Raw genomic sequence first — 14,900 nt, forward strand, 5'->3', positions numbered from 1 at the left:
ACACATGGAAAAGGGGCAGAGAGGACAGAATTAGCACGCCATGTCTCCCACTTACCAAATGAAGAGGACATAGTATAGAGTTACGAGATGGAATTTACTCAGATTTGTTTGTTTTTTTCAAGGGAGAGAACAAAAGAAAAAGAAAGCTATAAGAGTTTCTACATAACAAAACTGGAATACAGTTTTGGCATGTGCAGTGAGACAACAGTGCCCACAAGAATTGTTGTGAGGAGACTTGTGGTATGGCACTCAATATTCCTTCAAGGACAAGTAGAATGCAAATGTGATGAACACATACAGATGACTGCAGACACGCAGCAGATGCCAGTATGGAAAATATAAAATCAACAGCACTTATAGATGTTGGCTTGGCTAAAGGTAAAGCAAAGCAAGCTCTCACATTCTCCTTATTTATAGCTTTAGAATTCTTTGTCTCTGATCCATTTATAAAATGTTTTACAATTATTCTTATGGCAACTTTATTTACCTATTGCAGTTTATTTAAAGCCTGTCACAATCTGTTTGATAAATGAACATCTGTTTACCAAGGCACCCTGGGTTCTCTTCCATTAAGTTTCAAAAGCAATCCTTCACACCACAAGAAATTGCTGTTTTCACACAATGTCATTCAATTTACAATTCCTAATACATTTTAGGTGCCAGATGAAAAGGAAGGTCTAGGGATTTTTAAAAGTATAAACAAGGTCAGAAGGAACATCCCTGAGGAGATACGATTTCGAGATGCATTAGTGTGAGTCTCCTTTGCAGGGAAACAGCACAGCAGGTAAAAATGCGAGGAAGGATTTGGAGAAACAAAATAGCAGTGTAGGAAAAAGCCAGGCTTAGCAGGAGAGTTCACAAAAATCTGAGTTGTTTAACAACAGTCACAAAGAGCAGCTATTCATCAGCTTAGCATTTCATTACCATTAATATTATCAATGTGGTAAATAAAACACATGATTGAAATTCATGTGCATTTGGGGAACATTTAACTAGCTCTTTATCTTCAGGAAAATGTCCTTTAATAATTACCAACTGCAGATTACTTCGACTGATTCACTACTTAATACTCTGCATTTAGGAATGAAAAAGAAGAAAAACAATTTAAAGATTACAAATCTATTACATATCTACTTCAAAGTCAGCAGGGCTTATCTGACTACATATAGAAGCTTGGAAATTTACTTTTTAACTGTAAGTCACAAACTCCTCCAGCCATCATGCCCGTCCACTCCTCTGTTTTTCAAACTCTGGCACATATATGTAAACATGTGCAAATTTTGTACACAAATGTACCACACAAAGACAGATGACATACAAAACACAGGAGAGAGCAAAGAAGAGTAGAAGTGGTTGTTAAAAATATAGAACTGACGGACGTTAGCTTATTAAGTGATTGTACTGCTTTTGAATTTTTGAAGTGTTATTAAACAATTTCTTTTTCATCTAACGATACATTTATCTTCATCTTAAAATAAATATTGTGGAACAGGGGACTCAGATGACAGTTACAGAACAAGAAGCTCACAACTACATCACGGCTCCCACATCTCTGGAGAATATATTTCTAAACTCAACCATGGAAACAGAAAATTGTGGATAACTATGAACCCTAGTGAAATGAATGATCCCTGCCAGAAGTTACCAGAATCACCCTGAAGAACTCAGAATACTCCTAGAGAGGTATTCTCTCTAGGAATTTGATAGATCCTCCAGCAGAAGTATGCCATATAATCATCTGAAGGACCTAAACAATTTCTAGAGAGAATATATTCTATTAGATGTGGGTAGGTGAAACGGCAATTATTCATCCCAGTATGTCATATTGTATATGGAACCTTAAGTCTTCCACTGGCTGTCCAGTGAGCATCTCTGTACCAGAAATGGGGAACATGTGGTCTCCAAACATGACTGAATTAAGATTACTGTTCCCTGGAACAACTAAAAACAGGGTCCCCTTTATTCCCAAACTGGTGTGGCTGAGGCCAGAGTTTGTCCATGCACCATCTGCACCTTCACACACTTTGCAGCTGGAAAATATGCCTGTTAGTAAATTCTACTAACCATTGCAGAAGTGAGTTGGAGGAGAGATTTTCCTTTCTCCCATCTCCCTACAGGAGAATTCCTCTTGGTGTAACATCATGGTACAAAAAAGGGGCTGTGTATCTCGTGTGTGTATGTGTGTATACATGTGGCCAAAATAGCAGCATGGGACCCCTAGCTACTGAAGGTTATAGAACATTCATCCCAGCTTCTTCCACTAGCCTTAGCCAGCATACTCATTGATGTGAGATGCAGTTCTAAAACATGGGGGAATAAATTCACCTTATTTGCATTAAACTTTTCTTGGAAGGATTCTTGAATGGAAGCATTTTGGGGGGAGGGGAATCCTGTTTTCACATAAACTATATGCATTTCAGAAACAGTTAAGCAGAGATAGTGTACACTAGAGGTGTCCAAAAATACTTCTCATCTTGATTCAACCCAAAGTGAATAAATTAAAAGTGTACCGTATTGTGTTCAAGGAACTATACAGATGATTAGGAAACCTGGAAAATGTCCCCTGTGTGACCACATTTCAAGAGGTAATTACTAATCAGAACAGTTGTAGGCTGGGAGAAATGGATGCTAACAATATAAGGTTGTTTTTTTAAGCTCTCTCATTCATTTAGTCATTCATCCAAAACTCTTTGTGCCAACATGCAAAGAACAAAACACAATACAATAAATAATCCTCAATCCAGGACAGTTCAAACTAAAAGTCACAATAAATCACAGGAGCAGAATACATATATGAAAAGCAAGAATTCTAAACCAGAACTTTAAAATATGGCTAACACTAAAGCATAGATAATTAAAACATTTATTGACTGAATTTTAAAAGATCAGAAAGACTAAAAATGTGCCACAAAGTGAATTGTCCTCTCCAGGGAGGGCATGCCATTTCAATCTTTGCCAATAAAATTCACAGAACCACTATTTCATTTCTAATCCTCCACACTGAGTAATCCAGTGGTTTCAAAGAAATATTAACTGTATCATGTGTTGTCTGTGTCTCCCAGTTTACTCAAGTCAATGAAATATAAACCCGTCCTTCCACATATCAAAAAAACTACCCTGATGATAAGGTTGTTTAGAACACAGTTCATCATTTCAGAATTACTGTGTGATAATGCTGAAGAATAAATCCAAGTATTTACCTTTAAGTACTGTCATTACTATACTATTCAGATTTGTTTACACTTGCCTTTACCATCTTTTTACATATATTTATGTAATGGCACTTTTACATTACACAATTCCAGCACTACGATTCCACTTTGACAGCCTTGGTTCAACCAGATGGGATTTTGAATATAAGAATAAGTACTTGGAAACCCCAGAAGAGAGTTTCAGTGCTCACCATTAGATATACTCATTGTAGCTAAAATGGAGCCATGTTGCTATGATTGTGCAGTGTAAATAGGACCTAACATCCACCTGAAACTTGCAATTGCATACCTCAAAACCAGCTCACAGCCACTCCTAGCATTATTCTTTGTGATAAATATATCCATGCTGTTTTGAAATCATCTCAGTTGGTGGCTATCAACACATCTTGTGGAAGCAAACTGATAGTAATTACATGTAGTATCAAGAAGGGGCATTGTCATCAAACGAATAGTCACTGAGAACATTGTGTCTCGTGTATTTCTCTAAACATTTTTTTAAAACTATCCCTGTGGCTCTACGTGTTGTCAAACTGAATTCCATAATTTAAGTGTGTGCTATATCAAAAAGTACTTCCTTTTGCATTCCCTGTAACTGTCATTAGTCAGCTTCACTGGAATGACCCCAAGTTCTATTATTCTGAGAAAGGGAAGAAAATACCTCTTCATCATTTTTATGACATCACACGTAATTTCATAAACCTCTGTTATGTTTCTCCAATCTATTATCGGCCTTTTTTCTAAAACGCTATCATTCGTCTATTGTCATTTGCTTCCAATTAGTGTGGATTTGTAGTAATCCAAGTCGTAACCTGTTAATCACTTTAAGATGTAAAGTAGAGCAGATTATTATCTTTGGATTCTTTTATCTATTCTCCTATCATCGAATATATACTGATGATTTTCTTTCCTGTCCTGTATAATTTTATGATCTCCACACATTGACTGTTTTTCAAAATGCTTTAAAGAAGACAAGCTAGTCACCTCAATCCAAAAATGGGTTGGTGGGAGGGAGGAGCCAACAGGAGTGCTGATTATTACATGACAGGATAACATAGAGCAAAATAAGTTATAATTATTACAAAAACCCAAAGTACAGGAGCAATTATCAAGCCAGCAATAGTCCAGGAAATGCACTTACAGTAAAAAAGTAGCTACAGAAGTCAAATCACTTACAAATTGCATTTTTAAACTGTAGTATTTAATATTGACAGGAAATATTAAACTATTCTTTCAGGTCACTTTGTATCTAAAAAGAGCCCCCAGTGGTGCAGTGGGTTAAACCACTGAGCTGCTGAACTTGCTAACTGAAATGTTGCCAGTTCAAATCCAGGGAGCACCGTGAGCTCCCGCTGTCAGCCCCAGCTTCTGCCAACCTAGCAGTTCGAAAACATGCAAATGTGAGTAGAACAATAGGTATCGCTCCAGCAGGAAGATAACGGCGCTCCATGCTGTCATGCCGGCCACATGACCTTGGAGGTGTGTACGGAAAATGCTGGCTCTTCAGCTTAGAAATGGAGACGAGCTCTAACCCCCAGAGTTGGACACGACTGGACTTTATGTCAGGGGAAAACCTTTGCTTTTACCTGTATCTACATTACATACATCACAGCTAATCCAAATAGCCAGGAATTCATTTTAGCCACTGTAATTTAGGTTTGAAGAAGCCCTGACTTCAGATCACCAACCAATTTCTTAGAAGCAGACTGGGTGACCTTGGTGGATCTATGCTAGAGAGATTAAGGTGGATGTTTCAACCTGCCTTTTCATGATCTTTTTTTTTTCTGTCTCCCACTCTTTGACCAGTTCCAGCACTTCTGGGTTTAGATTTCAATTTTGATTATTGATTATTGAAGCAATAAACATACTCATGTTCATCTTGCACAAACTTTGGACAAGACAGATTCTCTGGAGCAAAATTCCATTTTAGCTCATAGTTACATACACCCATAACATTTTATTAGCTTAATTAGAATTATATTCTTTAAAAATCATGGGGAGTATGAGGAAGAAAAGTGTGGGAAAGGAACACTCCTTCAATATAACCTTTATTTCATCTTTCTTTCCTGCCACCTATCTAGTCTGTTTGTTAATTTGGCATTTGGCAAACCCAAGAACACCCACTGGCAACATGTTCAGTACCATTAATGGAGCCTCCCAAAGCTTTTCAAAGGAAACCATGCCAAGGGATTCTATGGCTTTGCTTGAAATGGGTGCCAGTTTCTCACTGCAGTTCAGCTGCATATATTTATCCTATGTTGTCCAACCTCCTTAGTTGACTAGGAATGAAATACCAGTTTCCCGTATATACACAGTGGGAAGCTGACACAAGCAATATACTGCCAAGAAATGTGAAGGAGTGAAGTAGAATAGAGGAGACACTCTTTTATCTAACATAACTACTCTCAGTACATGAACAATTGCATAAGGCATTTAAATATTTGTTTCAAAAACATGATTCTTGTGCCTATGCCCAACATAAATTACCAAGTTTAATTATAGATACAGGCAGTCCCTAAGTTGCGAACAAGATGGGTTTTGTAGGTTGTTCTTAAGTTGAATTTGTATGTAAGTTGAACAGATTTTTTTAAGTGCAACTCCATTGCATGTTTTGGATAACATAGGGAAGGGTAACACCCCTGTGGTGTTTTTTTTTTTGTTTGTTTGTTTTGCGGTCTGTGCTCCTGTTCAGGAAATTTCACCTCAGTTTCTGTCTCTATGACCATTGGATTTTGAAAAAAAAACAGCTTGTTGTGGAAACAAGAATTGGTGAGAAAGCTTCAGTGGATAATGCTTCCAGGGATAGATTTCTCTCACTTGCTGTTGTCTCACCCTTGTTCTTCATCATGAGTCATTTGCAAGTCAGATGTTTGTAACTCGGGAACTGTTTGTACACACACACATGTTCCATGCAATTCATTAGACCTCTGAATAGTTGCTTCTTTGACTACAATTCCCAGAATTCCTGAGCCAGCATGGGCAAATTGGCTTGAAATTCTACCAGTTTTGCATTTAAAAAGTAGCGTTTCTAGGTTCTACCGAGGTTTTGAGCAGATAAATGGTACCTGAGAAAGGAGCAGAGTCCACCCATTCCATCATAAACACTGAGTCTCTTATCTCCAATGGTTAAGAAGCACTTTTGTGATCAATCATTTCTGAGGAAACTTCACACATTTAAAACAGGATTATTTGTGGCCAGATGGCAACACCTTACTCACTGGTGCTTCTTAATAAAATGGTTTTAATGTGGATGACTGATGCTGAAAATTAGTAGCAGGAGTAATAGTAGTGTTTGTCTGCCCATGCCCACAAGAATAAATTTTCTCACTCTGGTTCATATGGGAGCTGCAATCAAAATCAAAGTTACTTCCAGTTGAGCTTCTGCAGCCCTCTCATCCTTGCTGGTTCTTTACCTAGACTTTAATATATTGCCTCTCCCCCCCCCCCCCCCGCCCTCAAGAGAACAGGACAAACTTGGTTATTGACTTGCCAGCAAGTTTGTCCCACAATTATTTTACAACATATTTCTTAACAGCACGACACTGAAAATGTGTACTCAGAAGTATGTGTCATCAAGTTTAAAAGACACGACTCTCAGAAAATTAGATATATCCTATATAATTATGTGTACATCTAGAAATTTTAGCAAAATTTCTGGGTCCATGGGTCAATGTAAGTGCTATTTTAAAAAAAAACTCTTATTTTAAAAAAGGAATCACCCCTTCTCTGAGTAGAGCTTAGTCTATCTTGGGAGAACCTAAAAGAAGCATCGATCCCCTCTACTCTCTCTGCCATGGTGCTGCTTCTGGCTTTGTTTGCACTATCCCTCGCCCAGTCCTTTATAGTTGATCAGGTCCATTTTAGTACTTCTAAAATACTCCTTTGTGTTATTGAACCTCGCCTGATGAAGCTCCAATGTAATTAGTTTAATATTTTTATTTTTAGTGTGTTTATTCAGAGTTTTTGTATTTTATGATGTTTTATTTTATTTTATTTTGCTATTTTGTTTATTATGTTACAGTTAGGTTGATTTATATTGCCTAATGTGCCTTGTCCTGGCATAAATTGTTAGTATGGTTTTCTTTTGACATTGATTGTTTGCCATATTTGTTGGAGTGGCTCATCTCCATTTCTAAGCTGAAGAACCAGCGTTGTCTGCAGACATCTCCAAGATGATGTGGCCAGCATGACTGCATGGAGTGCCATTACCTTCCCACACAAGCAGTACCTATTGATCTACTCACATTTGCATGTTTTTGAACTACTAGGTTGGCAGAAGCTGGGCCTAACAGCGGGAGCTCATCGTAGTTCCTGGATTCGAACCTTTAAGTCAGCAAATTCAAGAGCTCAGTGGTTTAACCCACTGCGCCACCAGGGGGCCCTACAGGGGATATAGGATGATCTTTAAATAAGATATTATTATTATTATTATTATTATTATTATTATTATTATTATTATTTGAATGCATGGGTGGAGAAATAGCATTGGCAGCCAGGGGCAGCTGGACTCCTGAGGTGATATTGTTGCTATATGCTCTCCATGGAATAACCCTCAACTTATTCATGGGTCACATCAAAATTCATAATTTTGGCCCCCAAACCTGTCCTAGATGTATACACAAGGCTGATGTATACATGAGTATATATGATAGGCTTGGAGAGTCTTTTAAAAAAGTGTTCCAGGGCTGAAGAAAAAAATTCTTCTCCCTTTCTTGTTGCATTTCCTCAGGATTGTTTTCTTGCACAATTTGTACTGCCTCCTTATATCCCAAGACCCTTTTCCAGCAGCAAGAATGCTGTACTACCAGGACAGAAGCCCTGAAGGTCATATAACTGCTGGCAATGAATGTACCCATTTAACAAAAGAAAGCTGTATTCATTCTGCCTCTAGCTCTTTTCCACTACTAAGGTCTCCAAAAGTTTGCATGTCTAGCCGGCAGGTCAAACTTCTGACTGTCGGCTGCTGCAGTTACCACCAAAAATTGTCATAAATGGCTATATTTCAAGTTTCTGCATTTGGCACCTTTTACAAATAACTTTTCTTAACAGAATATGTCACATAGAATCACTATTCATAACTACAAAAATTGTGCAAGTTTAAAATGCTACAAACCAGATTTTTCATCTGCCTTTTAAAGCTCTCATTTCTAATGGTTACTGTTAATTTTGTTGTCTGTTTGTTTTGAATGCCAAGATGAAAATAACATAGACAGGCTTTTCCCTCCACTATTTATTTACTATAATGCACATGATCTCATAAATCACCAGCATAATCCTTCAATGGGATTACATCACTGTGATTACTGTGAATGAAAATGTAATCTTACATGGGTAATTTGAAAGGCATTACTACAGTGTTTGTTTTCCTTTCCTCGGCTTCGAAAACTGTTTATACATATCATAAACAACTATCAGTGTTGTCCCTTGTTTCAAGGTTTGTGAGGTTATAAACTATGTGAAATCAAGACTTATCTGTTACATCAAACCCTATAACTGAAAACAATTTGCTTCACTTCTCTGTGTTTATATTCCATACAGCTAGGCCCCTCCATTGTAGTGAGAGCTACAGAACACTTGAGATATTTCACACAAACTTATTAGGGTCATATCTAGTTTATGACCAGTAGTTACACCCAGGAATGTAATATCTTCCATCAAATCCACACTGGTTTGTTCAAAGCAGTGGTTCTTGATCTGTGGATTGCGGACCATCGGTGGGCCATGAGGATGAAAACCTGGTCCATGAGCCTCCTTCCTCTTTATTTATTTTATTTTATTTTTGCTCCTTTTGCCCCTCCTGCCACTCCTTCCCTATTATGGACCATAGAATATGTTGTGTATCAGAAACTAGAGCTGATATGGTCTATCCAATGCAATTTTATGAATTAGCACCACAAACCGAATCTAAAGTTGACCAAAAACTGATTCATAACCCTTTTGGTACTAATGTTGGAGAGTGGTCCCTGGTCAAAGTGGTCCCTGATAAAAAAAAGTTGGGAACCACTGGTTCAAAGGCTTTGCAACTCACTGTGAATGTTTCAGCTCTAATGAGACTTATTCCCTATTAAGCATACTTTGAGTTATGGCCTTAAATTGCAACACAAAACATGCTCACCAGGAAGTATGTTCTATACTAGCAGGTGGACTTACTTTCAAATCAACATGGGATAGGATCAGTCTGGGAAAAAAAACTGACTCAGATTTTGAAGGCCAACTTCTAATGCAAAGATACCACAGTAGACAGTAGAACCAGCTTCCTTGTTTTCTTTTTCCCATCACTTTTCTTTAAAAGGGCACAGATGCAAAAAATATACTAGCAACAGGATATATCTGAAAAAGGATGGAAGGTGTGAGACAATGGATGATATGGTATGTTATAGTGACTGATGAGATCATACTTTGAAAGAGCCTACAGGTCCTTTGATAAGACAGTACTTACTTGCCCATACATGGGCCTGCAGGCACAACACAATGAAACCTTATATTTAGGTCAACCAATTCATTTGAACTAAGGCTGGATCAAGAATGCCATATAATGCAGTTTGAGTCTAGACTGACCAAATAATGAAGTTCAAACTGAATTATATGGTAGTGCAGATCCAGCCTACACAAGCAGAGACCAAACTTGTAACCTGACTACCAACAGGATTACAGTGTTCCGTCACTACTTCGCGGTTCGCTTTTAGCAAACTTGCTGTTTCGCGGGGTTTAGAAAACATTAAGAAAAATATTAAATATTAAATATTTACATGCAATGGAGGCCAGGGACCCCAAAACTGTGGCTGCCTGAGGCACGGCGGGGAAGGCCTGCCTCCCTGGCCTCCACAGATCCCAGAAGTGTGGCAGCCTGCCTGCCTCCACAGACCCCAGAAGTGTGGCAGGCTTGCCTCCCTGGCCTGCTGCTGCCTGCATGGCTCCGGGGGCTCTGAGGAGGCCAGGGAGGCAGGCAGGCACCTTTGGTATAGGCCAGGAGGTGGGTAAAGAAGTAAGGGTAAGAAAATAATATATAAAATATATAAAATAATGTATAAATATTAACATTAATATAGCGTCCCTACTTCATGGATTTTCACTTATCGCGGGTGGTCCTGGAACGGAACCCCCGTGATAAGTGAGGGAACACAGTACTTTCCACTTTCCTTGAGTGCATACTAATTAATACATTTTGTACAGTAAAGTGAAAGAGCTCTTTTTCTTGTTGGAAGCCTTTCCCTCAGATTAGAAAAATCACTGCCGGGGGGGGGGGGGGGGTCAAAGTAACTTTTCCAAGCTCTCCTTCTGTTTGAATCTCTCCAAAGAGGTTTAGACATTGTTTTGCCTTTCTCAGCCTCTTAGGTAAGACTAACATCAAATACTGTCCGGTATGATGGGATTTTTTTGCACATGTATTTTCTCCCTGTCAACCATCCAGTGAGCAAAACTACACACACATAGGGTAACCACATGTCAGGAACTGAAACTAACCAGAAGCCTAAGCACTGAATGGTTGGTGAAAAGTTTTCACACATGACTGGAAACAAAAATCCACAGACATGCATTCCAGAATGGAGTTCTATGGTCCAGGAAAACCAATGGAGGCTGTCATTAGCCTAATAGTATGGGATCTCCCATGTCAGTACCACTCATCTGGAATGTAACATTCCCTCTAAAGCTAAACTGCTATTTTCTGAAAAGACTCCAAGCCATTGAGGGTGCAATGAAATGGGTTGCAGCTTGCTTCTTTGCATAGTTTGGAGTCTTTCTTCCGAAGTGCATTGCCTGCCGTCTTGTACAGAAACTAAGCTTTGGAACATCCACAGCTCTTTCAGTAGTTGGCATATTCAGACCCATCATGTTCAGATTCTCAGGATAAAGCCCAGAGCTTGAAAACGTCTTTTGAGACTACAGCTTCCAGAATGCTCCCCTCGTCAACAAGGCCACTGGGGGATTCTGGGAGGTGTAGTAACTTTCCATATGTAGCTCACACATACATTGTCATGCACAATGTGGTTTAAAATGTAGCTAGGCAAGAATAAACCTTAGATAGATGTCTTTGCCAAAGGATATGACATTGCTCTTAATTGCTTGCTTTTAATTATTTTGACAGTTTAATTGTATGATTTACTTTTGCATGACATGGACTTCTAGCTGTATCCTTTCACTTTATGAAAGCCCTTCAGTTCCAAAGGTTTGGGAAAAGACAGTGAATTACTTAATTAATCAATTAACAAATAAGTAATTGTTTGAGGTGGGGCATCTTTGGCACTCCCCAATATTTTGGCATTCAGCTTCCAGAAGCCCACCCAACATGATCACTGTTTGTGTGTGTCAGGAGTGTCAGGAGAGAATGGGCCATCTGCAAGGACGTTGTCCAGGGGGCGCCCAGATGTTTTACCATCCTGTTGGAGGCTTCTCTCATGTCCCCGCATGGGAAGCTGGAGCTGACAGATGAGAGCTCACCCTGCTCCCCGGATTCGAACCACCTTTTGGTCAGCAGTCCTGCCAGCATAAGGGTTTAACCCATTGCACCACCAGGGGCTCCTAATTGTAAATTAAAATATGTGGTTCAAACTTCCCCAGCCCTGCCATAGAATGTTCTGAAGAATTTTATTCCCCATTATAATGGGAAGACAATGAGAGAACAACCCAGCAGGCATTAACACATTTTAAAAGGAAAAATACTGTGATGGCAACATTTCAACCCTCCTCCCTCAATTCCAAGGAGTTACTGTTTCACAAATGGATGGTTTTCTAAAAAATCTGAAATTTCCAAAATCAATATTTTGTTTTCTGACCCCAGCCTAGATTTCTTTCTCTTTCTTTCTTCTATTGCAGCCTTTTTCTGTGTCTAAAATGGTAAATGGCAAGTGCCTCGGAGAAAAGAGTAAAGAAAAGTATAAACCTTTGAGAAAAGTCAGTGAGGAAGGGAAAGCATTGGCTCTGTCACTCAAAGAGACAATGGCAGATATACACAAATACGTGGCTGGAGATGGACCGGTCACAATATTTTTGTTTCATGGCCTGGCTTGCTAACCAGTTATCTATACATAAAAACAGAATTTTATTTTCCAGTCCCTTTTTCTCTGAAAATGCCCCTTGTCCATCTCTATACATCTATCAATGGGAATATATCCTTTGCCACCTTGTGGGGAGGAAATGGAACCAGAGCCAATAAATGTACAGAGTGTGATGCAAAATGCATAGAAGTGGCAAGGATAGAGGGAAGTGGGCACTGAGCAATGTCCAAAGCAGGCCCATTGCATGCTTTTACATGGCAGCATCTCTGCCAATTCTGTTGTATGGGGCAGGTTGAATGGAATCATAGTGCCAAACTGCTTGTCCATAGATCAGTTTTTCTCAACAGTATTTTCTGTTGGTCATGGGTGTGCTGTGTGGGAAGTTTGGCTCAATTCTATAGTTGGTGGGGGTTCAGAATACTCTTTGATTGTAAGTGAAATATAAATCCCAGAAAATACAACTCCCAAATGTGAAGCTCTATTTTTGCTAAACTCCACCAGTGTTGACATTTGGGAATATTGAGTATACGTGCCAAGTTAGGTCCTGATCAATCATTGTTTGAGTCCACGGTGCTCTCTCGATGAAGGTGAACTACAACTCCCAAAACTCAAGGTCAATGCCCACCAAATCCTTCCAGTATTTTCTGCTGGTCATGGGAGTTCTGTGTGCCATGTTTGGTTCAATTCCATTGTTGGTAGAGTTCAGAATGTTCTTTGATTGTAGGTGAACTGTAAATCCCAGCAACTACAACTCCCAAAAGACAAAATCCACCCCCCAACCCCACCAGTATTCAGATTTGGGTGTGTTGGGTATTTGTGCCAAACTTGGTCCAGTGAATGAAAATACATCCTACATATCAGATATTTACATTACAATTCATAACAGTAGTAAAATGACAGTTATGAAGTAGCAACAAAAATAATTTTATGGTTGGGAGGGGTCACCACAACATGAGATAAAAGTAAGCATTTTTCCCTGACAATAAGTCCAGTCGTGTCCAACTCTGGGGGTTGGTGCTCATCTCCATTTCTAAGCTGAAGAGCTTGGAGGTAGACACCTCCAAGGTTATGTGGCCAGCATGACCGCATGGAGTGCATGGAATGCCATTACCTTCCTGCCAGAATACCTATTGATCTACTCACATTTGCATGTTTCAAACTGCTAGGTTGGAAAAAAGCTGGGGCTAACAGCAGGAGGTCACTCCGCTCCCCGGATTCGAACCTGCAACCTTTCAATCTAACAAGTTCAGCAGCTCAGTGGTTTAACCCACTGCACCATCAGTCATTCCACAACATGAGGAACTGTATTAAGGGGTCACGACATTCAGAATGTTGAGACCACTGCCATAAATCCTGTATCCATGAATTCAACCATCCAGGATTTGAAAAAAAAAAAAACCCGAAAAGTACCCCTTGATTTTGCCATTGTATACATGGAAGACCATTGACCTACAACACCATTGTATATAAGGGGACTTAGGTATCCATGGGAGTCCTGGAACCAAACCCTAGCAGACACCCTGATCATGCATTGACTATTTATAGTGCCTTGGTCCTACCAGGGAGAGGCAGGAACTTCCCCAGCTCCATCATGTACAAAGGACAGGGCAGAGAAGCAACAAGGGAGGGAAGCCCCCGGGCAAAGCTTCAACCAGGAAGGTACCTTGGCATGGCAGCTCTCCCTGGGCAAGTTACCAGGACAAAGCTTCTACTAGGAAGGCACCTTGGCATGGCAGCTCTTCCCTAGCCTGGCAAACTGGGCAAGTTCTCCGCCAGTGACGACTGATGCCCATAGAGATGTGAGTGTGTGTGTGTGCAAAGGGTCAGTTTTCCAACGCACGTGGAAGAAGGCAACCCCTCAACCCACGCTTCTGCGAGGCAAACCGGTGCCAGGCTGCCCTCGAGGGGCGAAGTGCCACCCCCCCCCCTCCTCCTCCTCCTCCACGGCTTGGCTACTCACTTGTGCCGTCTTCATAAGGAAAGAGAGCGCTGCAATCCCGCCTCAGCAGCTGTGTGCAAACTCCTGTTAGCGCCTCTGTAGCTCCAGCATGTTGCGAAGGCGGCTAGTCCGTGCATTGGGCTCTCCCTCGCTTGGCTCTGCGACCCTCCTCGCCCCGGACCCGCCACCCACGCGCTTCCTTGCCTTGCCTTGCCTTGCCTTGCCTTGGCACAGCCGCCCTCCTTCTCAGCTCCGCCAAAGCGAGGACTGTGCGAAGCAGTCGGAGCCTTTCTTATATAGCTGCGAGCTGCCTCCTTCCACGGCTCGGGCTTGGAAGCGGAGGACACGCCTTTCCTGGCGTCCTTCTTGCCAAGGAGGGAAGGGGGAGGAATTGGGGGGGGGGGGAGAGCCCTGGGGAACTTCAGCGAGATGGAGCGCAGGAGGACAACCTCAGCCCTCCCAGCCAGAGCCAGAGAGGAAGGCGGGCTGACGCACTTGAATGGCCAGGGGTCCATGCTGGGGGGCAGTGCTGCTCAACCTGGGGATCGGGACCCCAGGGGGAGTCGCGAGGGGGTCTCAGAGGGGTCGCCAAAGACCATCAGAAAATACAGTATTTATGTTGGTCATAGGGGTTCTGTGTGAAAAGTTTGGCTCAATTCCATCATTGGTGGAGTTCAGAATGCTCTTTGGTTTTAGGTGAACTATAAATCCCAGCAACTACAACTCCCAAATGTCAAGTCTATTTTCTCCAAACTC

The 14,900-nt window shown here is 40.8% G+C and overlaps 1 protein-coding gene across 2 annotated transcripts in view; it reads right to left on the reverse strand.

The window, feature by feature from the left end:
- Positions 1 to 14,485, reverse strand: part of KITLG (KIT ligand) — an 86,985-nt gene extending 72,500 nt beyond the window's left edge. For both annotated transcript variants that reach the window (XM_060777346.2, XM_060777345.2), the window contains exon 1: positions 14,166 to 14,485. In XM_060777346.2, coding sequence (XP_060633329.1) covers positions 14,166 to 14,180 — 15 coding nt within the window. In that variant the 5' untranslated portion in view covers positions 14,181 to 14,485. The remainder of the gene's footprint in view (positions 1 to 14,165) is intronic.
- Positions 14,486 to 14,900: the final 415 nt, after the last annotated feature.

The sequence above is a fragment of the Anolis sagrei genome, chromosome 5 (assembly GCF_037176765.1).
Source record: "Anolis sagrei isolate rAnoSag1 chromosome 5, rAnoSag1.mat, whole genome shotgun sequence".
NCBI classification, from domain to species: Eukaryota; Metazoa; Chordata; class Lepidosauria; order Squamata; family Dactyloidae; genus Anolis; species Anolis sagrei.